General features: G+C 39.4%; 1 protein-coding gene across 2 annotated transcripts in view; it reads right to left on the reverse strand.

Moving 5' to 3' along the window:
- Window positions 1-26,463, reverse strand: part of LOC126354115 (tyrosine decarboxylase-like) — a 193,229-nt gene that overhangs the window by 3,873 nt on the left and 162,893 nt on the right. For both annotated transcript variants that reach the window (XM_050003508.1, XM_050003509.1), the window contains exon 8: window positions 13,041-13,230. In XM_050003508.1, the coding sequence (XP_049859465.1) occupies window positions 13,041-13,230 (190 nt within the window). The remainder of the gene's footprint in view (window positions 1-13,040; window positions 13,231-26,463) is intronic.

The following is a 26,463-nucleotide window of genomic DNA, read 5'->3' on the forward strand; positions in this document are numbered from 1 at the left end:
AACACTAAAAGTTGTGGTGACTGTTGAACAGCTTCTTCTGATTCAGTTTGCAATTTGCAACACCTTCTAAGCTTTTCATGTTAATTTAGGTTATAGAAGCATGGTCTTTCCTGAATGTACTTATAATCAAAATGCAATTCTGCTTTAATAAAACGCTTTATCCCACACTTCACCCCCTTAAGGGGTGAACTTCCAGAAACAATGAGACACATATTTATCTATTTTTTGTCAAAATGTCACATACATATTTTCATAGCACTAATTTTAAAAATGCGCTCATAATGAAATATTTTCGTAAAAATTTTGCCCCCTGTTTCACTGCGTTAGTGATGGAATTTTGAAAAACCTTTTCTCAATGGGGCCTACAGCATAAGTCAACACCCTCTGTGATTTAATATAACAAAATATTTTCACAAAAATGTTCATAATTGAGGAGTTGAATTTCCAAAATCACTGAAATATGTATTTTTTTATTTCCAACTGAGAACCTAAATACAAATTATCATATTTAGATTCAAAAATGCTTTAATAATGAAACAGTTCCATAGAAACTTTCATCCTCTACTTCAGCCCCTTAGGCGTTGGATTTCCAAAAACACCAAAACAAGGATTTTTCCCCCCCTGACAGAGAAGTCAAATATCAGTTTTCATAGATGTAGCCTTAAGAATACTTTAGTGATTATATATTCAAAAGATTTCACTCCCTTAGGGGCTGAATTTTCACAAATGCAAAACCACAGTTTTTTTTCTGACTGAGAAACAAAATACCAAAATTCATACTTCTATCTTCAAAACTGCATTAACAGCGACATATTTTCACAAACATTTGGTTCCCTGTGTCACATCTTTATGGCTGGAATTTTAAGAAATTCCATCTTAAATGCCGGCCAGAGTGGCCAAGCGGTTCTAGGTGCTACGGTCCGGAACTGCGCGACTGCTACGGTCGCAGGTTCGAATCCTGCATGGATGTGTGTGATGTCCTTAGGTTGGTTAGGTTTAAGTAGTTCTAAGTTCTAGGGAGTGATGACCTCAGAAATTAAGTCCCATACTGCTCAGAGCCATTTGAACCATTTTGAACCATCTTAAACAATGTCTACAGTGTATGATCAACACCCTTCCAAATTTCGAGTTTCTATTGTTACTAGGCAACAATGAGTTGTTGTATCAGTCAGCACATTTCCTTATGTATATGGAGATTGCATTTCCCAAGTATTCTACCAATAAACCAAATTCTATCAGCTGCTTTACTCATAACTGAGCCTGTGTGCTCATTCTATTTCGTATCAATACAAAGCGTTGTTGTTGTGGTCTCCAGTCCTGAGACTGGTTTGATGCAGCTCTCCAAGCTACTCTATCATGTGCAAGCTTCTTCATCTCCCAGTACCTACTGCACCTACATCTATCTGAATCTGCTTAGTGTATTCCTCTCTTGGTCTCCTTCTACGATTTTTACCCTCCACGCTGACCTCCAATACTAAATTGGTGATCCCTCGATGTCTCAGAACATGTCCTACCAACTGATCCCTTCTTCTAGTCAAGTTGTGCCACAAGCTCCTGTTCTCCCCAATTCTATTCTGTACCTCCTCATTGACAGGAATGGGGGAAAGAAATACGGTGGAAGAAGAATGGGTAGCTTTGAGGGATGAAGTAGTGAAGGCAGCAGAGGATCATGTAGGTAAAAAGATGAGGGCTAGTAGAAATCCTTGGGTGACAGAATAAATATGGAATTTAATTGATGAAAGGAGAAAATATAAAAATGCAGTAAATGAAGCAGGCAAAAAGGAATACAGACGTCTCAAAAATGAGATCAACAGGAAGTGCAAAATGGTTAAGCAGGGATGGCTAGAGGACAAATGTAAGGATGTAGAGGCTTATCTCACTAGGCGTAAGGTAGATACTGCCTACAGGAAAATTAAAGAGACCTTTGGAGATAAGGAGATAAGAGAACCACTTGTATGAACATAAAGAGCTCAGATGGAAACCCAGTTCTAAGCAAAGAAGGGAAAGCAGAAAGGTGGAAGGAGTATATAGAGTGTCTATACAAGGGTGATGTATTTGCGGACAATATTATGGAAATTGAAGAGGATGTAGATGAAGATGAAATGGGAGATACGATACTGCGTGAAGAGTTTGACAGAGCACTGAAAGACCTGAGACAAAAATAGGCCCCCAGAGTAGACAACATTCCATTGGAACTACTGCCGGCGTTGGGAGAGGCAGTCCTGACAAAACTCTACCATCTGGTGAGCAAGATGTATGAGACAGGTGAAATACCCTCAGACTTCAAGAAGAATATAATAATTCCAATTCCAAAGAAAGCAAGTTTGACAGATGTGAATATTACCGAACTATCAGTTTAATAAGTCATAGCTGCAAAATACTAACGCGAGTTCTTTACAGACGAATGGAAAAACTAGTAGAAGCCGACCTCGGGGAAGATCAGTTTGGATTCCGTAGAAATGTTGGAACACGTGAGGCAATACTGACCCTACGACTTATCTTAGAAGCTAGATTAAGGAAGGGCAAACCTATGTTTTTAGCATTTGTAGACTTAGAGAGAAAGCTTTTGACAATGTTGATTGAAATACTCTCTTTCAAATTCTGAAGGTAGCAGGGGTAAAATACAGGGAGCAAAAGCCTATTTACAATTTGTACAGAAACCAGATGGCAGCTATAAGAGTCGAGGGACATGAAAGGGAAGCAGTGGTTGGGAAGGGAGTGAGACAGGGTTGTAGTCTCTACCCGATGTTATTCAATCTGTATATTTAGCAAGCAGTAAAGGAAACAAAAGAAAAATTTGGAGTAGGTATTAAAATCCATGGAGAAGAAATAAAAATGTTGAGGTTCGCCGATGACATCGTAATTCTGTCAGGAACAGCAAAGGACTTGGAAGAGCATTTGAATGGAATGGATAGTGTCTTGAAAGGAGGATATAAGATGAACATTAACAAAAGCAAAACGAGGATAATGGAATGTAGTCGAGTTAAGTCGGGTGATGCTGAGGGAATTATAATAGGAAATGAGACACTTAAAGTAGTAAAGGAGTTTTGCTATTTGGGGAGCAAAATAACAGATGATGGTCGAAGTAGAGAGGATATAAAATGTAGACTGGCAATGGCAAGGAAAGCGTTTCCGAAGAAGAGAAATTTGTTAACATCAAGTATAGATTTAAGTGTCAGGAAGTCATTTCTGAAAGTATTTGTATGGAGTGTAGCCATGTATGTAAGTGAAACATGGACTATAAATAGTTTGGACAAGAAGAGAATAGAAGTTTTCGAAATGTGGTGCTAAAGAAGAATGAAACCAGTCTCAGGACTGAAGACCACAACAACAACAACAACAACCTCCTCATTAGTTATGTGATCTACCCATCTAATCTTCAGCATTCTTCTGTAGCTCCACATTCTGAAAGCTTCTATTCTCTTCTTGTCTAAACTATTTATTGTCCACGTTTCACTTCCAAACATGGCTACACTCCATACAAATACTTTCAGAAATGACTTCCTGGCATTTTAATCTATACTCGATGTTAACAAATTTTTCTTCTTCAGAAACGCTTTCCTTGCCATTGCCAGTCTACATTTTATATCGTCTCTACTTCGACCATCATCAGTTATTTTGCTCCCCAAATAGTAAAACTCCTTTACTACTTTAAGTGTCTCATTTCCTAATCTAATTCTCACATCATCACCCGACTTAATTCGACTACATTCCATTATCCTCATTTTGCTTTTGTTAATGTTCATCTTATACCCTCCTTCCAAGACACTGTTCATTCTGTTCAACTGCTCTTCCAAGTCCTTTGCTGTTTCTGACAGAGTTACAATGTCATCGGCGAACCTCAAAGTTTTTATTTCTTCTCCCTGCATTGTAATAACTACTCCAAATTTTTCTTTTGTTTCCTTTACTGCTTCCTCATTATACAGATTGAATAACATTGGGGATAGGATACAACCCTGCCTCACTCCCTTCCCAACCACTGCTTTCCTTTGATACCCCTCGACTCTTATAACTGCCAGCTGTTTTCTGTACAAATTGTAAATAGCCTTTTGCTACGTGTATTTAACCCCTGGCACCTTCAGAATTTGAAAGAGAGTATTTCAATCAACATTGTCAAAAGCTTTCTCTAAGTCTACAAATGCTAGAAATATAGGTTTGCCTTTCCTTAATCTTTCTTCTAAGATAATTTGTGGGTCAGTATTGTCTCACGTGTTCCAACATTTCTACGGAATCCAAACTGATCTCCCTCGAGGTCAGCTTCTACCATTTTTTCCATTCGTCTGTAAAGAATTCGCTTTAGTATTTTGCAGCTGTAACTTATTAAACTGATAGTTCAGTAATTTTCACATCTGTCAAACTTGCTTTCTTTGGGATTAGAATTATTATATTCTTCTTGAAGTCTGAGGGTATTTTGCCTGTCTCATACATCTTGCTCACCAGATAGTAGAGTTTTGTCACGACTGGCTCTCCCAAGGCTATCAGTAGTTCTAATGGAATGTTGTCTACTCTGGGGGAGCTTGTTTTGACTCAGGTCTTTCAGTGCTCTGTCAAACTCTTCATGCAGTATCATATCTCCCATTTCATATGTTCTCTAGCCATTACTGCTTAGCCATTTCGCACTTCCTGTCAATATCATTTTTGAGACATTTGTATTCCTTTTTGCCTGCTTCATTTACTACAATTTTATATTTCCGCCTTTGATTAATAAAATTCAATATTTCTTCTGTTACCCAAGGGTTTCTACTAGTCCTCGTCTTTTTACCTATTTGATCCTGTGTTGTTTTCACTATTTCATTCCTTAAAGCTACCCTTTCTTCTTCTACTGTATTTCTCTCCCCCATTCCTGTCAACTGTTCCCTTATGCTCGCCCTGAAACTCTGTGCAACCTCTGGTTCTTTCAGTTTATCCAGGTCCCGTCTTCTTAAATTCCCATCTTTTTGCAGTTTCTTCAGTTTTATTCTACAGTTCATAACCAATAGATTGTGGTCAGAGTTCACATCTGCCACTGGAAATGTTTGACAATTTAAAACCTGGTTCCTAAATCTCTGTCTTACCATTATATAATCTATCTGATACCTTTTAGTATCTCCAGGATTCTTCCATGTATACAACCTTCTTTTATGATACTTGAACCAAGTGTTGGCATGATTAAATTATGCTCTGTGAAAAATTCTAACAGACGGCTTCCTCTCTCATTTCTTAGCCCCATTCCATATTCACCAACTATGTTTTCTTCTCTCCATTTTCCTACTCTTGAATTCCAGTCACCCATGACTATTAAATTATTTTCGTCTCCCTTCACTACCTGAATAATTTCTTTTATCTCATCATACATTTCATCAATTGCTTCATCATCTGCAGAGCTAGTTGGCATATAAACTTGTACTCCTGTAGTAGGCGTGGGCTTCATGTCTATCTTGGGCACAATAATATGTTCACTATGCTGTTTTTAGTATCTTACCCGTACTCCTATTTTTTTTATTCATTATTCAACCAACTCTTGCATTACCCCTATTTGATTTTCTATTTATAACCCTGTATTCACCTGACCAAAAGTCTTGTTCCTCCTGCCACTGAACTTCACTAATTCCCACTATATCTAACTTCAACCTATCCATTTCCCTTTTTAAATTTTCTAACCTACCTGCCCGATTAAGGGATCTGACATCCCACGCTCCGATCCGTAGAACGCCAGTTTTCTTTCTCCTGATAACAATGTCCTCTTGAGTAGTCCCTGCCCAGAGATCCAAATGGGGGACTATTTTACCTCTGGAACATTTTACCCAAGAGGACGCCATACAGTAAAGCTGCGTGCCCTCGGGAAAAATTACGGTTGTAGTTTCCCCTTGCTTTCAGCCTTTCGCAGTACCAGCACAGCAAGGCCATTTTGGTTATTGTTACAAGGCCAGATCATTCAATCATCCAGACTGTTGCCCCTGCAACTACTGAAAAGGCTGCTGCTCCTCTTCAGGAACAACACATTTGTCTGGCCTCTCAACAGATACCCCTCCTTTGTGGTTGCACCTATGGTACAGCTATCTGTATTGTTGAGGCATGCAAGCCTCCCCACCAATGGCAAGGTCCGTGGTCCATGGGGGAGTTACATCTAGGTATTCAAATGAGTCATCTAATCCCAACTGTGGTTCATTGACATTATAGTCGTATGATGCTATGTCTTTTTGTTTTGTGAAGTGCACAGTTTTACATTTCTGAATGTTGAAAACTAGTTGACAATCTCTGTACCACTTTGAAATCTCATCAAGATCTGACTTAATATTTACACAGCTTCTTTCAGACATTACCTCATAATAGGCAACTACATCATCTGCAAAATGTCTGTAGTGCACACTCAAAGTTACATTTACATCTGTCAGTGACTCTCCATTCAACATAAATTGCTGTGTCCTCCCTACCAAAAAATCTCCAGTCCAGCCACAGATTTCACTTGATACTTCATATGGTCTTACTTTGTGCAACAAGTGTAGGTATAGCACTTTCAAATGCTTTTCAGAGGTCAAGAAATATTGCATCTATCTGAATGCTTTGATACAAAGCTTTCAGTATGTCATGTGAGAAAAGTGTGAGTTGGGTCTCCCATGATCACTGTTTTCAGATTCTGTGCTGGTTGGCACAGGGGAGGACATTCTGTTCTTTTTGAAAAATGCAGCTGCCATTAGAAAACATGATCGTCACGATGGGGTTTGCATGTTCTGCAACCAGTGTATGATACACCTTGGCCATCATGGTGCCTTGCATGAGCTCCACTGAGCCCATGAACTGCCATGCGAATGTTCCCTAGAATACAATGGAGCTGCCACCAGCTTGTCACCACCCAGCAGTACAGGTGTGAAGGAGCTGTTCCCCTGGAAGACAATGGATTTTTGCTCTCTCATTGGCATAATGAAGAAGGTATAAGGATTCATGCTACCATGCAATGCTCTGCCACTGCACAAATGTCCAGTGCAGATGTCACGTGCTCATTTCTGTCGCAGTTGCCTATGTCAGCTGTGGAGGTCCTTTGTTAGGAATGTTCAGTGCACTGTGTGTTCTGACACACTTCTAATCTGTCCAGCATTAACTTCAGATACTAGTTCCACCACGGTTTGGTGCTTTGCCTGTTCTAGTAGTCTATCCAGCCTATGACATCTGACATCTTTAATGAGGGGTGGCTGCCCAACCCCACGCCATCTGGACATGGTTTCATCATGGTTTCACCACATGTTGAAGATACTCACCATAGAACTGCTCGAACACCTGAAATGTTCTTGCCGAGCCTACATGCCATCAAAATCTGCCCTCCATCAAGCTCAGATAGATCATGTGCCATCCCCATTCTACACATGGGCAGCACACTCACTGATATTATACATGCCATGCATATGTCTGGCTAGCAATCATTTCTTGTCAGGTGATGTTACTATCATCTTGATGTGTTTATATCAACAGTCGGTGGTCATAATGTTCTGGCTGATCAGTGTATACTGCCCACTCAGCTATGGATGTGGACGTAGTCACTATTATCTGACATAAAATCAATATTAGTGTCTCCACAAACATTGAATCTTGAGTAACCTTGTTACAATAATTGCAAAGTATTTTATGAATATTAATCGAGCTTGAATCAAGCAGAAGTTAACATTATTTAGAAGAGAAGGTTTTCCCATAGTTGTGAAGTCAAATGTAGCACTAAAGCAGAAGTTATAAAAAGGTTTACTGTGATGATTATGGTAACAGTTTATGAATTTTAATTGTAGAGATCTAGTAGGTCTTGCTGAAATTGAAGGTGTATGTATTTGAATTTTCCAGGTATAGTATTACTGTATGTGTGAATTATGTTATTTCTGACAATATTATGAAAAGGATGATTGCTACTCACTATATAATGAAGATGTTGAGTCACAGACAGCCAAAGAAAAAAGACTGTCAAACAAGTTAGCTTTTGGCCAAAACGTCCTTCTTCTGAATTAGACAAGATACACATGCACACTCATGCAACTCCAACTCATACACACATGACCATTGGCTCTGACTGCCGAGGTCAAACTGCAAGTAGGCACACATGATGGTAGAAGCAATCTGGGTGTTGGGGGTAAGGAGGAGGAGGAAGAGGAGGGATAGCATGGTAGGGATGGGGGATGGTAAAGTGGTGCTTGTGGGAGCATATTGGGACAAGGCAGCAAGAGTGTAGGACTGCTAGGTGGAGTCCAGAGGTTATACAGTGGGTAGAGGAGGGGGCAGCAGAAAAAGAGAGAAGTGAAAAGACTGTGGGTGCAGTGGTGGAATAGAAGCTGTGTAGTGCTGGAGTGGAAACAGAGAATGGTATAGGTGGGTGAAGGACAATGATTAATGCAGGCTGAGGCCAGGAGGGTTGCAGGAACCATCCAGCCAACAGGAGCATTCCCCTCATATACATCTACGTAGATACTCTGCAAGCCACCACACAGTGCATGGGTGGAGGGCACCCTGTACCATTACTAGCGCATTTCCTTTCCCGCTCCACTTGTAAATAGAGTGAGCAAAAACTAACTGCTTATATCCCTCTGTCTGAGCCCTAATTAATTGCATCTTATCTTCCTGGTCCATAAATTCAATGTATGTTGGCAGCAGTAAAGTATTTCAGCAGTCAGCTTCAAATGCTGATTCTCTAAATTTTCTCAATGGTGTTTCTTGAAAGGAAAGTCACCTTCCCTCCAGGGATTCCCATTTGAGTTCCCAGATCATCTCAGTAACACTTACATATTGTTTGAACCTAACAGTGACAAATCTATCAGCCACCCTCTAAATTGGTTTGATAGCTCCCTTCAGTTCAACCTGGTATAGATCCCAAACACTCAAGCAGTACTCCAAGAGTAGGCTGCACCAGCATCCTATACATGGTCTCCTTTATAGGTGGACTACTCTTTCCTAAAATTCTGCCAATAAACCAAAGTCAACCATTTGCCTTCACTACCACAGTTCTCACAAGCTTGTTCCATTTAATATCACTTTTCAACACTACACCAAGATATTTTAATGACTTGACTGTATCAAGCAGGACACAAGTAACACTGTATCCAAACATTACAGGTTTGTTCTTACTACTCATCCGCATTAACTGCCATTTTTCCAACATTTAGAGATAGCTGTCATTCATAACCCATCTACAAATTTTGTCTAAGACATCTTGTATCTTCCTACAGTCACTGAACTTCAACACCTTACCATACACCAGAGCATCATCAGCAAACAACCACAGATTTCCTCCCACCCTGTCCACCAAATAATTTAAGTATATAGCAATCAACAACAGTCCTTCACTCTTCCACATTCCTGACAATACCCTTGTCTCCAACGAACACCTGCCATCAAGGACAACATACTGGGTTGTATTACTTGAGAAGTCTTTGAGCCACTCACATATCTGTGAACATATTCCACATGCTTGTACCTTCATTAACAGTCTGCAGTGGGTCACCGTGTCAAATGCTTTCTGGAAATCTCAGTAACAGCCAGGACAGGTTTAACTGAATCACATTCTCTGCCAGGATTTCTACTGCCTCTTGTCATGCTCTGAAATGAGAAATGTCCTACCCACTATCCTCTCCACTCCTCACACAGTGGTATACCACTATCCACCAAATCTACACAATATCCTCATCTATCCCTTCACAACTCATGCTCCCAACCCATTGCCTCATGGTTTGTATCTCAGTAACAGACCTAAGTGCAAGTCCTGTTGCGTACATCCTCCCCCATTCTCCCAGGACAGTCACAAGCATCACCTATCCCATCAGAGGCAGGGCTACCTTTGAAAGCAGTCATATGATTTACAAGCTAAGGTGCAACCACTGCACTGCATTCTATGTGGCCATGACAACTGACAAGCCATCTTTCCACATGAATGGCCACTGAAAAACTGTGGCCAAGAAACAGCTGGACCACCCAGCTGCTGAGCACACTGCCCAACACTTCATCATTTTAATACCTACTTCACAGCCTGTGCCATCTGGATCCTCCCTACCTACAACAGCTTTTATGAATTGCACTGATGGGAACTCTTCCTGCAATATATCCTACATTCTGGGAACCCTCCTCACCTCAATCTTCATTAATCATGGTCCTTTACCATATATCGCTTTCCATCTTCTTAATCCAGCACCACACAGCCCTCTATTCCACAAGTGCACCCACAGTCTTTTTACTTCTCTCGTGTTCTGCTTCCCCCTCCTCATTGCCTTACTGTCCCCCTCCCCTACCCTGCTGTGCCTGCCTCTCCCTGCTTACGTCTCCTCCTTACCCTCACCACCCAGACTTCTTCTCCTATCATGCACAGCTGCTCACAGTCTGGCCTCAGCAGTGGGACACAGTGGTCACATATGCTTGAGTTGCATTAGCATGAGTGTGCATGTGTATTTGTTCTAATCCAGAAGAAGGTCTTATTGGCCAAAAGCTAGCTTGTTTGACAGTCTTTTTATTACGCCTATCTGTGATTCAACTTGTCTGCTGTATGATGAGCAGCAGTCTATTCTTTATATAATATTGTCATTATGCCATCCTGGATTTTCCATTCTTATGTTATTGTAATACCACAAAATGCCCACTATCCTTGTAAAAGTAACCTATGGATGCATAAAACTACTACTTCCACTATTGCTGCTATTATGAGGTCTTGCTGATGTTGAAGGTGTGAAATGTTGCAATATTGAGACAAAATCTCTAGCATTTAACACAGACAGTAGTATGATAATGATGATACAAAACTGATATTGTGTGCTATGTTGAATTTTATGTATCCTGTATAAGTAATGATGTAATATTTTAATGCCACACTTCAATGGATCCTGTAACTGGAAAACACTGAAATTAACATGTTTGCTACATGGAGAAAACGAAATTAATTCAGCAATGTAGAAAAAGACATACTATAATGAAAACCTGTTGCTTGAGATATACAATTCAGTAGTATATTTTATTTTAACATAATCTGCAACAACCAGCTAATCCTACAGCTAATGCTGCACTGGAAAATCAGTTAATTAAAAGTTATAACTAATTCAAAATCCTCCTCATTACATAGCAAGAAAAACCTTGTGAGCTAATGTATATTTATGGACACAGTGACACCACTAGTTGCCCACATTGGAAAGGCAACCCTCAAGTAATGTATTTCAATTCTGTGAATGGAAGTAATTTATGAGATAATTAACATTCCTTTTCTGAAATAGCTGGATTTTCCATTGCAGATTTAGTCTCAGTGCTTGTTAGGTTCCCACCTTTGTTATAACACATTTGTAGATCTGAATTTTATGTACAAGGTGATATAGTTCATTAATTGATTAGGTCACTAATTAAGATTTTTCCATAATGTTCCTGAAATTTTCAATATGGAGGAAACTCCTGATGCTGTTGCCTATGTTGACCTCCAGCTTGTTCTCAACATGCAGAGAGGCACATGTGGATTGTGACATTCATTCTGAAAACATTTTATGAAGAATGTATTGTCACTCTGATGTTTACTATTGAGATCAGGGACTGTCAGTGCAGCCTCAGTAGACCAGGTTTGTAAATGAACATGTGAGGTTTGAAACTAATGACCTAATATAAATACTACAACTGTTGACAGAATTGTTAATAAAAGCTTTAAGAAATTTAAGAAAGCTGCTGGTTCCCTGTCAACAAAATGTTGAAACTGAAAAAAGGTAAATTTTTATATGGATACAAGCTAAACCTTGGAATTATAATTTAGCAAGCAGGATCATTCCAATAAAAAATAATGTGCTTACAATAAGAATGAATACTAACTTAACAACCAGAAGAAGATAAGAAAAAAGAGTACTTTAAATTACTTAAATTCATGGAAAAACCATCTTTTCCTTTAATTTGTTGTCAATTTGTGACAAAAACTGGTACACATGAAATCACAAAAGATAGATCACAGTTTTTGCTAAAGTAAAATCTGAGATAGGTTAGAGTCTCGGCTAGAGTCCAGGCAGATTTAATGAAGGTAACTGAATTTGAAAACAACACAAAATTGGAAAGTAGCTGACTGGAGGAATAAAGTATGGTCTCATGAGTTACAATTTCACCTCTTTTCAAATGCTGCAATGTGTCAGAGGCACTAATGGCCCAATTGCACACATAATCTGCATGGTATATAGGGTATAGTTGAGGCTGGAAGTGGTGTCTTAATGCTTTTCATACCATGGCTTGGGCCCACTCATTCAGATGGAGATAAATCAACATTTTTGGTGATCAAGTGCTGTCCTTTTTTCTACATCTTACTGGTGAATGTGCTGTGTACAAATTATTTAATAATCTTTCTCAATCTGTTCAAGAATTACCTGAACAATTATTCAAACAAACAATTCGTGACTGGCTAGTCCTCCACTCATTCTATGATATAAGAGAATTTATCAACTGTAATATAATACTATAATGTTAACAACAAACCTTTTGTTTCTTTCAAATTATTAATTGTATTTTAGTATGTATATGATGTTATCTATTGCTGCAATGGCCGAATGACAATAAAATTATTATCATTATTATTACTATTATTATTGTGTACACCTTATCTTCCTATATGACATAAGCCATATGCTCATAGGGCTGCACACATAGGTTCTGTCTTGACAAACACTCAACCACCCTACCACAGCCATCTTAATCTCATAGAAAATCTCTGGGACAATCTGGAACAGCAGATGAAATATAGTATTCAGAATTCACATGATTTGGTAGTTTTGTGCATCCTAATCATCAATTAGTAGCTTTAACTCTACCTCTCTGCTCCGCAGCGCCTGCTCTGTGTGGTAAGTAGCAATCTATCCTATTTCATATTATTGTTATTCAGTGGTAGATTTCACAATGTTTGGTTCTCTCCCTCTCTCTCTCTCTGTCTCTCTCTCTGTCTGTCTGTCTGTGTCTGTGTGTGTGTATGTGTGTCTTTAAACATATTTAAAATTAGTAACAAAAGAATAATAAATTATTATATCATAACTGAATTATTAAAAGTGAAGAGAAAACTTTGTGTTCACACTAAAGTTGAAATAAACACTCACGTATCATCTCCTCTGTTGCGTGCTCATAGACTACACAAAATCGTATTGAGAAGCAATCATGTATATGTGCAGGAACCATATGGAGTTCTCCTGTACTGTTGATATAAGCTAACAGGAGCTCTGTCATCTCATCTTCTGTTAGCTCTACTTCAACATTCAATTTAATAAGTCGGAAGCATACTAGACTCATCTGGAAATGAGAGTTACATCATACTTATCTGCAGCCATACACTTGGTTTATAAGTCAAATAATCTCTGAAACGTATTTACAACAAAATGAAGACAATTATAATATGCAAAATATTAATATTAAATAAATATGAGACAGAATTGCCAGTACTTACCTTAAGGAGAAGAAACATTTAATACATCAGATAGACATATATAAAAGTAATGTTGATCACAGTAACTTAGTTATCATAACTATTAGTTAATTTCTTGAAGAGGAGAGAGGGACAGATTGAAAAGGTTAAAAATAAAGGATAGGTCACTCAGAACTCAGGATCAGAGAGGTCCACTTGTAGTGAAGATGAGAACTGACAAAGGTAAGGACAGAGGCAGCTAAGAGAGTAGGAAGTCAAATATGGTATGTTGGTAAGTGTGTTACCAGCTTCAGTACAATGATGATAATGACAGGGTGGGAAGTAATGATAGTGGGAAGAGAAATGAAACATGCAATTAACCCTTAACTTATGAGGTATGGTCTATAAGACAATACGAGAATTTTTAAACTCACTATCCAAGGTCAAGTCTGCTGGATTGATTCTGTATTCTCCCTACCCACCTTAAATCGCCAAATACACTGTGGTTTATTGACAGTTGCATTTTCTCTGTTTGTTACTGATATGTGTTGTAGCTACTTGGGATTTACTAGACTGTATGATATATTGTGCATTCACAGGAATGTGTCAATTTTAATGATCTTAAGTCTAATAAAAGTATTAGGTAGTTGATGAAGGAAGATGTCAAGGATACAGATAAAAAAAATAGGTGAAAAGATGACTTTGCAATAGACAGTGATCAAGGGGCCTTTCAGTTTCTCCAATAAAATACTTAAAGCGTTAGTTAGAATCACATTTGTTTAGATTAGATTAGATGTATTTTAGTTCCAGTTGACCCATAGCGAGGAGATCCTCTGGGATGTGGAACATGTCAAAAACAAGAAAACAAAACAAATATTTACAAAATGTGAACAGATATACTAATGTACTTTCCACAGATCACAAATAAAGCTGTCAGTTCTTCTAAGAAATTCATCAGTTGAGTTGGAGGAGTTGGCCACCAATAAATCCTTTAGATTTATCTCAAACTGAACTTAAGTAAGTATTAGTTAAACTTTTATGGCTGCTGGAATGTCACTGAAAATGTTTATTGTTGACTAGTGGACATCTATCTCAACCAAAGTAAGTGACTTTAAATCCTTGTAAACATATTTTTATTTCTAGTATCCCCCATCCATGAACCATGGACCTTGCCGTTGCTTGGGGGGCTTGCGTGCCTCAGCGATACAGATAGCCGTACTGTAGGTGCAACCACAACGGAGGGGTATCTGTTGAGAGGCCACAAAAATGTGTGGTTCCTGAAGAGGGGCAGCAGCCTTTTCAGTAGTTGCAGGGGCAACAGTCTGGATGATTGACTGATCTGGCCTTGTAACAATAACCAAAACAGCCTTGGTGTGCTGGTACTGCAAACGGCTGAAAGCAAGGGGAAACTACAGCCATAATTTTTCCCTAGGGCATGCAGCTTTACTGTATGATTAAATGATGATGGCATCCTCTTGCGTAAAATATTCCAGAGGTAAAATATTCCCCCATTCAGATCTCGGGCGGGGACTACTCAAGAGGATGTCGTTATCAGGAGAAAGAAAACTGGCGTTCTATGGGTCGGAGTGTGGAATGTCAGATCCCTTAATCGGGTAGGTAGGTTAGAAAGTTAAAAAGGAAAATGGATAGGTTAAAGTTAGATATAGTGGGAATTAGTGAAGTTCGGTGGCAGGAGGAACAACACTTCTGGTCAGGTGACAACAGGGTTATAAACACAAAATCAAATAGGGGTAATACAGGAGTAGGTTTAATAATCAATAGGAAAATAGGAATGCGGGTAAGCTACTACAAACAACATAGTGAACGCATTATTGTGGCCAAGATAGATACGAAGGCCACGCCTACTACAGGAGTACAAGTTTATATGCCAACTAGCTCTGCAGATGATGAAGCAATTGATGAAATGTATGATGAGATAAAAGAAATTATTCAGATAGTGAAGGGTGATGAAAATTTAATAGTCATGGGTGACTGGAATTCAGTAGTAGGAAAAGGGAGAGAAGGAAACGTAGTAGGTGAATATGGACTGGGGCAAAGAAATGAAAGAGGAAGCCGCCTGGTAGAATTTTGCACAGAGCACAACTTAATCATAGGTAACACTTGGTTCAAGAATAATAAAAGAAGGCTGTATACATGGAAGAAGCCTGGAGATACTGACAGGTTTCAGATAGATTATATAATGGTACGACAGAGATTTAGGAACCAGGTTTTAAATTGTAAGACATTTCCAGGGGCAGATGTGGACTCTGACCACAATCTGTTGGTTATGACCTGTAGATTAAAACTGAAGAAACTGCAAAAAGGTGGGAATTTAAGGAGATGGGACCTGGATAAACTAAAAGAACCAGAGGTTGTACGGAGTTTCAAGGAGAGCATAAGGGAGCAATTGACAGGAATGGGGAAAAGAAATACAATAGAAGAAGAATGGGTAGCTTTGATGGATGAAGTAGTGAAGGCAGTAGGGGATCAAGTAGGTAAAAAGACGATGAAAGGAGAAAATATAAAAATGCAGAAAATGAAGCAGGCAAAAAGGAATACAAACGTCTCAAAAATGACATTGACAGGAAGTGCAAAATGGCTAAGCAGGGATGGCTAGAGGGCAAATGTAAGGATGAAGAGGCTTATCTCATTAGGGGTAAGATAGATACTGCTTACAGGAAAATTAAAGAGACCTTTGGAGAAAAGAGGACCACTTGTATCAATATTAAGAGCTCAGATGGAAACCCAGTTCTAACCAAAGAAGGGAAAGCAGAAAGGTGGAAGGAGTATATAGAGGGTCTATACAAGGGCGATGTACTTAAGGACAATATTATGGAAATTGAAGAGGATGTAGATGAAGATGAAATGGGAGATACGATACTGCGTGAAGAGTTTGACAGAGCACTGAAAGACCTGAGTCGAAACAAGGCCCCTGGAGTAGACAACATTCCATTGGAACTACTGATGTCCTTGGGAGAGCCAGTCCTGACAAAATTCTACCATGTGGTGAGCAAGATGTATGAGACAGGCGAAATACCCTCAGACTTCAAGAAGAATATAATAATTCCAATTCCAAAGAAAGCAGGTGTTGACAGATGTGAATATTACCGAACTATCAGTTTAATAAGTCACAGCTGCAAAATACTAACGCGAGTTCTTTACAGACGAATGGAAAAACTAGTAGAAGCCGACCTCGGGGAAGATCAGTTTGGATTCCGTAGAAATGTTGGAACACGTGAGGCAATACTGACCCTACAACTTATCTTAGAAGTTAGATTAAGGAAGGGCAAGCCTACGTTTCTAGCATTTGTAGACTTAGAGAAAGCTTTTGACAATGTTGACTGGAATACTCTCTTTCAAATTCTGAAGGTGGCAAGGGTAAAATACGGGGAGCGAAAGGCGATTTACAATTTGTACAGAAACCAGATGGCAGTTATAAGAGTCAAGGGACATGAATGGGAAGCAGTCGTTGGGATGGGAGTGAGACAGGGCTGTAGTCTATCCCCAATGTTATTCAATCTGTATATTGAGCAAGCAGTGAAGGAAACAAAAGAAAAATTCGGAGTAGGTATTAAAGTCCATGGAGAAGAAATAAAAACTTTGACGTTTGCCGATGACATCGCAATTCTGTCAGAGACAGCAGAGGACTTGGAAGAGCAGTTGAATGGAATGGACAGTGTCTTGAGAGGAGTATATAAGGTGAACATCAACAAAAGCAAAACGAGGATAATGGAATGTAGTCGAATTAAGTCGGGTGATGCTGAGGGAATTAGATTAGGAAGTGAGACACTTAAAGTAGTAAAGGAGTTTTGCTATTTGGGGAGCAAAATAACTGATGATGGTCGAAGTAGACAGGATATAAAGTGCAGACTGGCAATGGCAAGGAAAGCGTTTCTGAAGAAGAGAAGTTTGTTAACATCGAGTATAGATTAAAATGCCAGGAAGTCATTTCTGAAAGTATTTGTATGGAGTGTAGCCATGTATGGAAGTGAAACGTGGACAATAAATAGTTTAGACAAGAAGAGAATAGAAGCTTTCAAAATGTGGTGCTACAAAAGAATGCTGAAGATTAGATGGGTAGATCACATAAATAATGAGGAAGTATTGAATCGGATTGGGGAGAAGAGAAGTTTGTCGCACAACTTGACCAGAAGAAGGGATCGGTTGGTAGGACATGTTCTGAGGCATCAAGGGATCTCCAATTTAGTATTGGAGGGCAGTGTGGAGGGTAAAAATCGTAGAGGGAGACCAAGAGATGAATACACTAAGCAGATTCAGAAGGATGTAGGTTGCAGTAGGTACTGGGAGATGAAGAAGCTTGCACAGGATAGAGTAGCATGGAGAGCTGCATCAAACCAGTTTCAGGACTGAAGACCACTACAACAACAACATTTCTAGTATTGATTCAATGAACTGAGATGTTAACTTGAGGAAAAAAAAATTAAAGATAAATTTCATTAAGGAATAAATATGTTAGGAAGCTGTAGTTACTATCCCCAGTTTCTGAAACAGCCCTCTGGAGGAGGGTACATTTCTGGGTTTGGAAATCTTTAGCTTGGCTTGATGAGTTAACCCAAAAAATAATCCTGCATGACATTATTGACGTTATTGAACCATAGTACACTAGCTTTCTTATTTTTATATCACCTATGGCTGGCAACATTCACATTACAAACAAAGATTCATTTAGGCACTTCAGCAGTTCCATGATATGCTCCTCACAATTAAATTTACTATCAAGCTGTAATCCCAAGAATTTAACACTGTCAACTTATTCTATCTGTTTTTTGTCTAATTTTAGCCATATACTGGCAGGAAAACTTTTACAAGCTCTTAATTGCATACAGTGTGTTTTTTCAAGGTTTAGTGATGGAGAAACAGCTAGGGACCATTTATTAATGTCCATGAAAATTTCATTACCCAATCTTTCTAAGGCTATACTTGATTTACTATTTATTGCAATGTTTATATCATTTGCAAACAAAACAAACTTGGCATCTGGTAGTGTTACTGATAAAAGGTCATTGATATACGCAAGAAAAGCTAATGGCTCTAAGATGAAACCTTGCAGAAGACCACATGTTATTGATTCCCAGGTGAATGATACCTAACATTTTAATACTTGTCTCTTTCCTATTGATACCACTTGTTTTCTGTCAGAGGTATAGAATATGAACCTTTTTGCAGCATTTCCTTTTACACCATAACATTCTAATTTACTTAAAAGGATACTGTGTTTTACACAGTCAAATGCCTTTCACAAATCACAAGTATACCAGCAGCCTGTAATTTACTGTCTAATGAATTAAGTACATTCTCACTGTGTGTGTAGGTAGCCTTCTCAATATTGAAATCCTTTAGAAATCCAAATTGTGACTTGGACAATATTTTATACACTCCTGGAAATTGAAATAAGAACACCGTGAATTCATTGTCCCAGGAAGGGGAAACTTTATTGACACATTCCTGGGGTCAGATACATCACATGATCAGACTGACAGAACCACAGGCACATAGACACAGGCAACAGAGCATGCACAATGTCGGCACTAGTACAGTGTATATTCACTTTTCGCAGCAATGCAGGCTGCTATTCTCCCATGGAGACGATCGTAGAGATGCTGGATGTAGTCCTGTGGAACGGCTTGCCATGCCATTTCCACCTGGCGCCTCAGTTGGACCAGCGTTCGTGCTGGACGTGCAGACCGCGTGAGACGATGCTTCATCCAGTCCCAAACATGCTCAATGGGGGACAGATCCAGAGATCTTGCTGGCCAGGGTAGTTGATTTACACCTTCTAGAGCACGTTGGGTGGCACAGGATACATGCGGACTTGCATTGTCCTGTTGGAACAGCAAGTTCCCTAGCCAGTCTAGGAATGGTAGAACGATGGGTTCGATGACGGTTTGGATGTACCGTGCACTATTCAGTGTCCCCTCAACGATCACCAAAGGTGTACGGCCAGTGTAGGAGATCGCTTCCCACACCATGATGCCGGGTGTTGACCCTGTGTGCCTCGGTCATATGCAGTCCTGATTGTGGCGCTCACCTGCATGGCGCCAAACACGCATACGACCATCATTGGCACCAAGGCAGAAGCGACTCTCATCGCTGAAGACGACACGTCTCCATTCGTCCCTCCATTCACACCTGTCGCGACACCACTGGAGGCCGGCTGCACGATGTTGGGGCGTGAGAGGAAGACGGCCTAACGGTGTGCGGGACCGTAGCCCAGCTTCATGGAGACGGCTGCGAATGGTCCTCGCCGATACCCCAGGACCAACAGTGTCCCTAATTTGCTGGGAAGTGGCGGTGCAGTCCCCTCCGGCACTGGGTAGGATCCTACGGTCTTGGCGTGCATCCGTGCATCGCTGCGGTCCGGTCCCAGGTCGACGGGCACGTGCACCTTCTGCCGACCACTGGTGACAACATCGATGTACTGTGGAGACCTCACGCCCCACGTGTTGAGCAATTTGGCGGTACGTCCACCCGACCTCCCGCATGCCCACTATACGCCCTCGCTCAAAGTCCGTCAACTGCATATACCGTTCACGTCCACGCTGTCGCGGCATGCTATCAGTGTTAAAGACTGCGATGGAGCTCTGTATGCCACGGCAAACTGGCTGACACTGACGGCGGCGGTGCACAAATGCTGCGCAGCTAGCGCCATTCGACGGCCAACACCGCGGTTCCTGGTGTGTCCGCTGTGCCGTGCGTGTGATCATTGCTTGTACAGCCCTCTCGCAGTGTCCGGAGCAAGTATGGTGGGTCTGACACACCGGTGTCAAAGTGTTCTTTTTTCCATTTCCAGGAGTGTATGTTGTCAGATCTTTTCCAAAATTTTGAAAAAGGGGTGCTAAAGAATACTGTATAGGAGCTCTGCGCTGCATGTCAATTTTCACAGACTACTTTATGAACTTGTTGAGTGCAATTTTTGTGCAAATTTGAACCCACAAATTTAGCATTATGTGAAAACTTACTTGCTCCAAAGGTATTACAATTTTTCAAAGTTTAAAACTCAAATCTCTATTGTTCATTTATGTGTACTATTAAAAAAAATCTGCATAAAAGTATGTGGTTTCACATATTACTACATATAATCAACATGGGGTATTTAAATAACACTTATACAACAGTGAAAATAAATATTATATAACTTAACCCTTGAGTGGGCACATTTTTTACAACATGAGCAGGCATACAGTGTACTTTGTACACATGTCAAGAATAGGTGCCTTTATGTCACCAAAATAGATGTATATGAACAATATAATTATTTCGTATTAGTTTCATTAAACAACAATAAAATAAACTTACATTATATGAGTTAAATCACTGTTTAATTAAACTATAATTAAATAAATTTTCATTATATCAGGCTATTGCCACATAGAAGAAATGTTATCCCACAGTAACCACCCGCTCAAAGAATTAAACAGTGCAATTGCTTCATATTTCAACCAACTGCTTATACAGGGTGTTTCAAAAATGACCGGTATATTTGAAACGGCAATACAAACTAAACGAGCAGCGATAGAAATACACCGTTTGTTGCAATATGCTTGGGACAACAGTACATTTTCAGGCAGACAAATTTTCGAAATTACAGTAGTTACAATTGTCAACAACAAATGGCGCTGTGGTCTGGGAAACTCTATAGTACGATATTTTCCACATATCCTCCATGCGTAGCAATAATATGGCGTAGTCTCTGAATGAAATTACCCAAAACCTTTGACAACGTGTCTGGCGGAATGGTTTCACGTGTAGATGAGATGTACTGCTTCAGCTGTTCAATTGTTTCTGGATTCTGGCGGTACACCTGGTCTTTCAAGTGTCCCCACAGAAGGAAGTCACAGGGGTTCATGTCTGGCGAATAGGGAGGCCAATCCACGCCACCTCCTGTATGTTTCGGATAGCCCAAAGCAATCACACGATCATCGAAATATTCATTCAGGAAATTAAAGACGTCGGCCGAGCGATGTGGCCGGGCACCATCTTGCATAAACCACGAGGTGTTTGCAGTGTCGTCTAAGGCAGTTTGTACCGCCACAAATTCACGAAGAATGTCCAGATAGCGTGATGCAGTAATCATTTCAGATCTGAAAAATGGGCCAATGATTCCTTTGGAAGAAATGGCGGCCCAGACCAGTACTTTTTGAGGATGCAGGGACGATGGGACTGCAACATGGGGCTTTTCGGTCCCCCAAATGCGCCAGTTCTGTTTATTGATGAAGCCGTCCAGGTAAAAATAAGCTTCGTCAGTAAACCAAATGCCACCCACATGCATTCGCCGTCATCAATCCTGTGCACTATATCGTTAGCGAATGTCTCTCGTGCAGCAATAGTAGTGGCGCTGAGGGGTTGCCGCATTTGAATTTTGTATGGATAGAGGTGAAAACTGTGGCACATGAGACGATACGTGGACGTTGGCGTCATTTGGACCACAGCTGCAACACGGCGAACTGAAACCCGAGGCAACTGTTGGATCACCTGCTGCACTAGCTGCGCATTTCCCTCTGTGGTTTCCATATGCAGTCACCCTACCTTTCCAGCATGTTCATCCGTTACGTTCCCCGTTGAAATTTTTCAAACAGATTCTTTATTGTATCGCTTTTCGGTCCTTTGGTTACATTAAACCTCCGTTGAAAACTTCGTCTTGTTGCAACAACACTGTGTTCTAGGCGGTGGAATTCCAACACTAGAAAAATCCTCTGTTCTAAGGAATAAACCATGTTGTCCACAGCACACTTGCACGTTGTGAACAGCACATGCTTACAGCAGAAAGACGACGTACAGAATGGCGCACCCACAGACTGCGTTGTCTTCTATATCTTTCACATCACTTGCAGCGCCATCTGTTGTTGAAAATTGTAACTACTGTAATATCTAAAGTTTGTCCGCCTGAAAATGTACTGTTGTCCCAAGCATATTGCAACAAACGGTGTATTTCTATCGCTGCTTGTTTAGTTTTTATTGCCGTTTCAAATATACCGGTCATTTTTGAAACACCCTGTAATACTGTCATTGATTTACTGGTGTGTCTTTATTGGTGTGTCTTTACTGGATCTTGCTGCAGTGGGAGCCCCAAGTGGAGCAAACTTCAGTTTCCATGGTCATTTCAATAATTATTGCTCCCATACTTTTGTCATCTTGATTCTTTTGGCTATCCTATCTTCACTTGGGCTCTTTGTTGCCCTTGTTGCCTTGGGATACGCATCAGGATTCCTTACATTCTTTTCTCCTGTCTGATTGTTTCTCTCTATCTTCCCTACATAACTTAGGAAATCAGTATAACAATGAAAACAATCAATTACTGACAAAAGTATTTAATTGGATAGATAAAAAATCTACTCACCGAGCGACAGCAGAACACCCACATAAAAGACTGTTGTAACTGGCAAGATTTTGGAGCCAGTGTCTCCTTCTCCAGGCATAAGGATTGAAGGGGAAGGAAGAAGGGTGAAGGAAAAGGACTGGGAAGGTCTATAAAAAGGGATAGATTTTGGACAAGTCACCCAGGACTGTGGGTCAGGGGAGACTTACCGTATGGGATGAGAATGAAAGCCTGATTGTTGGGGCCTACAGTGGACAAGATCTGAAAACTTGAGAGTGTAAAGGTGGAAGAGGGTAATATGCAGACAGAGATTACTGCTTAAACATCATGCATGAGTTAATAAGAGTAAAAATCTGAGTGCACTATATGTAATAGAGGTAGGAGACGTGGGAGGGGGGAGCGGTGAAAAATAGACGGAAAAGACAATGGATGATGTAGAAAACTAAAATGGACTGAAGCAAAGAGTAATTAGTGTAAAGAAACTGTGCAGAAGAAATTAACATAAATTAAGACCAGGTGGGCTAGTTCCCACCTGCAGAGTTCTGAGAAACTGGTATCTGGGGGAAGAGTGGAGATGGCGCTGTGGTGCTACAGGTGCTGAGGTCACAAACCTCATGTTGTAGACCATGCTCTTCAACAGGATATTTTGAGTTGTCCATTTATCCTAATTGATAATTTGGCAGTAGTCATGCTGCTGTAGAAGGCCAAACAGTGTTTACGTAATAGCTGGATTTATAGTATATGTTTTGCCAGTTACAGGGATATTATAGGTGGTGGTAGGGGTGTGCATAAGGCAAGTCTTGCAGTGGGGACAGTCGCAGGGGTGGGAACCATAGGGCATGGAGATGGCTGCAGAAGGAGCATAGGGTCTGACAAAAATATTGCAGAGATTGGGAGGGTGACAGAAAGCTATTCTAGGTGTGTTTCCCAAGACTTATAAGAATCTGACATATGCTGTCCATATAAAATCATCATCTTTCAAATAATCCTTGACAAATGCTATTTTTTCTTTGTTGGTCCAACTCCAAGGCAAGTCATAAAATTCTTTAGGGATATTAAGAGCATTAATTTAAGCACAGGGTTCAAATTATGTAACCTCTGATAATTAACAAATGGCAACTTCATTAGACAATGTACATACATTGTCATTTGCAATTTGAGATTTATTAACTTTTTTCTATTTTAGTGACCTAAAGTCCTTTACAACCCAATATTTTTCTACAGTTTCATTTTCAATTCTCTCTTCAAAAGTTATCATACATTTTCTTCCACCTTCTTTCCTCCTGTTGCTATTATATTACTTAAATATAACTGGTTTTCTCCCTTTGGTCTGAGATTGGAATTCATTCTTATTTTCCATTCATATTTTTAATAATCATCCAGATTTTTCCTGATGGGAATTAATATTTTTAAATCAGTTGTGCCCTGATTACATATTCCTTACACATAGTATTTATTTTTGATTCTATGTCTCTATTAGTTTTAATCTAATTTTTAAGGCCAACTTCATTTTTGTCCATTTTTTAAATTGAAATTAAGATGTCATTTTTAAATTCCTTTTAAATGTTGCTACAGTTTTCACCAGTTTCTACCTTACTATAGTTGTCCGTTTTAAAATGTAATCCAATGAAGTCACTTTTAATAGCATTTAATATCATTAGGCAGATACATGGGTAGCAGGGCTCTGTGGCATGTATTTGGTGGTAATTTTGGTTAGAGGGTGTAGAGAAAACAGAAAGGTCCTTCAGTCTCAAAGGGTGCACGTCAAACACAGGAAGAACATAGATTGAGGAACCATTGGTGTAACAGTTGTAAACTGTCATAGCTGTGTTGGTAAAGTACCAGAACTTCAAGGGCTAATAGAAAGCACTGATACTCAAATCGTTATAGTCACTGAAAGCTGCCTAAGGCTTGAGGTAAGTTTAGCAGATCTTTTTGTGAAGACCTAATGATTTTTAGAATGGATAGGCTAAATTCAGTTAGTGGTGGCCAATTTTTTCCTGGTAGAAGTAGTTTATCTTGTAGAGAAATTGTAGTATATAGTTCCTATGAGTTAGTATGGGTGGAGGTCATTCCTGGCAACTAAAATAAATAATAATTGGATCCTGTTTTTGACCTCCCTACTCAGATTATATAATTACTGAAAAGTTCAAAGAAAACTCTCTCATACAGTCCTTTACAACCCAATATTTTTCTACAGTTTCATTTTCAATTCTCTCTTCAAAAGTTATCATACATTTTCTTCCACCTTCAATTTATTCTTAATATGTTGGCAAAAAATATATGTTTCAATATGGAGGTACACATAAAACACCATCCAAAACTGTGCTAAACACATTCTCTGAAAATTATTTGGAGCAATTAGTTCATGAACTGACTCAAATAGTAAATGGTTGTGGAAACACCTTGACATCTTAGCAACAAATAATTCTGGGTTAATAATAAGCATCAAAATGGATGCAGGGATCAATGAAAACATAGTTGTTGTAGTGAGTATGAATAACCTAACTCCCAAATTTACCAAAAATAAATGAAAAATACATCTATTTTTTAAAAAAAGATAAAAATTTACTTGATGCCTTCTTGAGAGACAATCTTCACTTAACAATGGAAGTGTAGACCAGATATGTCCGCAATACAAAGAAATAGTATCAACAGCAATTGAAAGATTTATACAAAATAAATAAACAAACAATGAAGCTGATCCCCCATGGTATGCAAAACAATTCAGAACATTGTTGCAGAAACAATGAAAAAGCATGCCAAATTTACTTGGATACAAAATGCCCAAGATTGGTGATCTTTTACAGAAGCTCTAAATTTAGCACAGATGCTTATAATAGTTTCCTCAATGAAATTTTGTCTGGAAATCTAGTGGAAAATACAAAGAGATTCTGGTCCTTTGTAAAGTATGCTGGCGGCAAGACACACTCAATGCTTTCTCTGTGCAACAGCAATGGAATTACTATCAATTACAGTGCCACTAAAGTAGAGTTACTAAAGAGAACCTTCGAAAATTCTTTCAACAAAGAAGAAGATGTACATATTCTAGAAATCAAATCAAGAACAGCTGTTGCCATGAATAACTTAAAAGTAGATATCCTTGGAGTAGGGAAGCAACTTAAATCACTTAACAAAAACAAGTCTTCTGGACCTGACTGCATATCAATAACATTCCTTTCAGAGTATACTGATGCAGTATCTCCATGCTTAACAATCACATACAACTGCTCTCTCAACGAAAGATCCATATCTAAAGACTGGAGAATTACATAGTTCACACCAATATTCAAGAAAGGCAATAGGAGTAATCCACTAAATAATAGGACCATATCATTAACTTCAATATGCAGCAGGATTTTGCAACATTGTGTTGATACATTATGAATTACCTTGAAGAGAACAGTCTATTGACACACAGTTAACATGGATTTAGAAAACATTGTTCTTGTGAAACACAACTTGCTTTTTACTTACATGAAGTGTTGACTGCTATCAACAAGAGATTTCAAACTGATTCTTTATTTATAGATTTTCAGAAGGCTTTTGATGCTGTACCGCACAAGTGGCTAGTAATCAAATTGTGTGCTTATGGAATATCACTTCATTTATGCAACTGAATTCATATTTTCTCGTCAGAGAGGTCACAGGCATCAAATAAAACAGAAGTGATTTTGGAATTCCCAAAGATAGTGTTATAGGACCTCTGCTGTTCCTCTACATCTACATCTACATGAATACTCTGCAAATCACATAAGTGACTGGTACAGGGTTTATTGAACTA

The sequence above is a fragment of the Schistocerca gregaria genome, chromosome 3 (genome assembly GCF_023897955.1).
Source record: "Schistocerca gregaria isolate iqSchGreg1 chromosome 3, iqSchGreg1.2, whole genome shotgun sequence".
Lineage (NCBI taxonomy): Eukaryota > Metazoa > Arthropoda > Insecta > Orthoptera > Acrididae > Schistocerca > Schistocerca gregaria.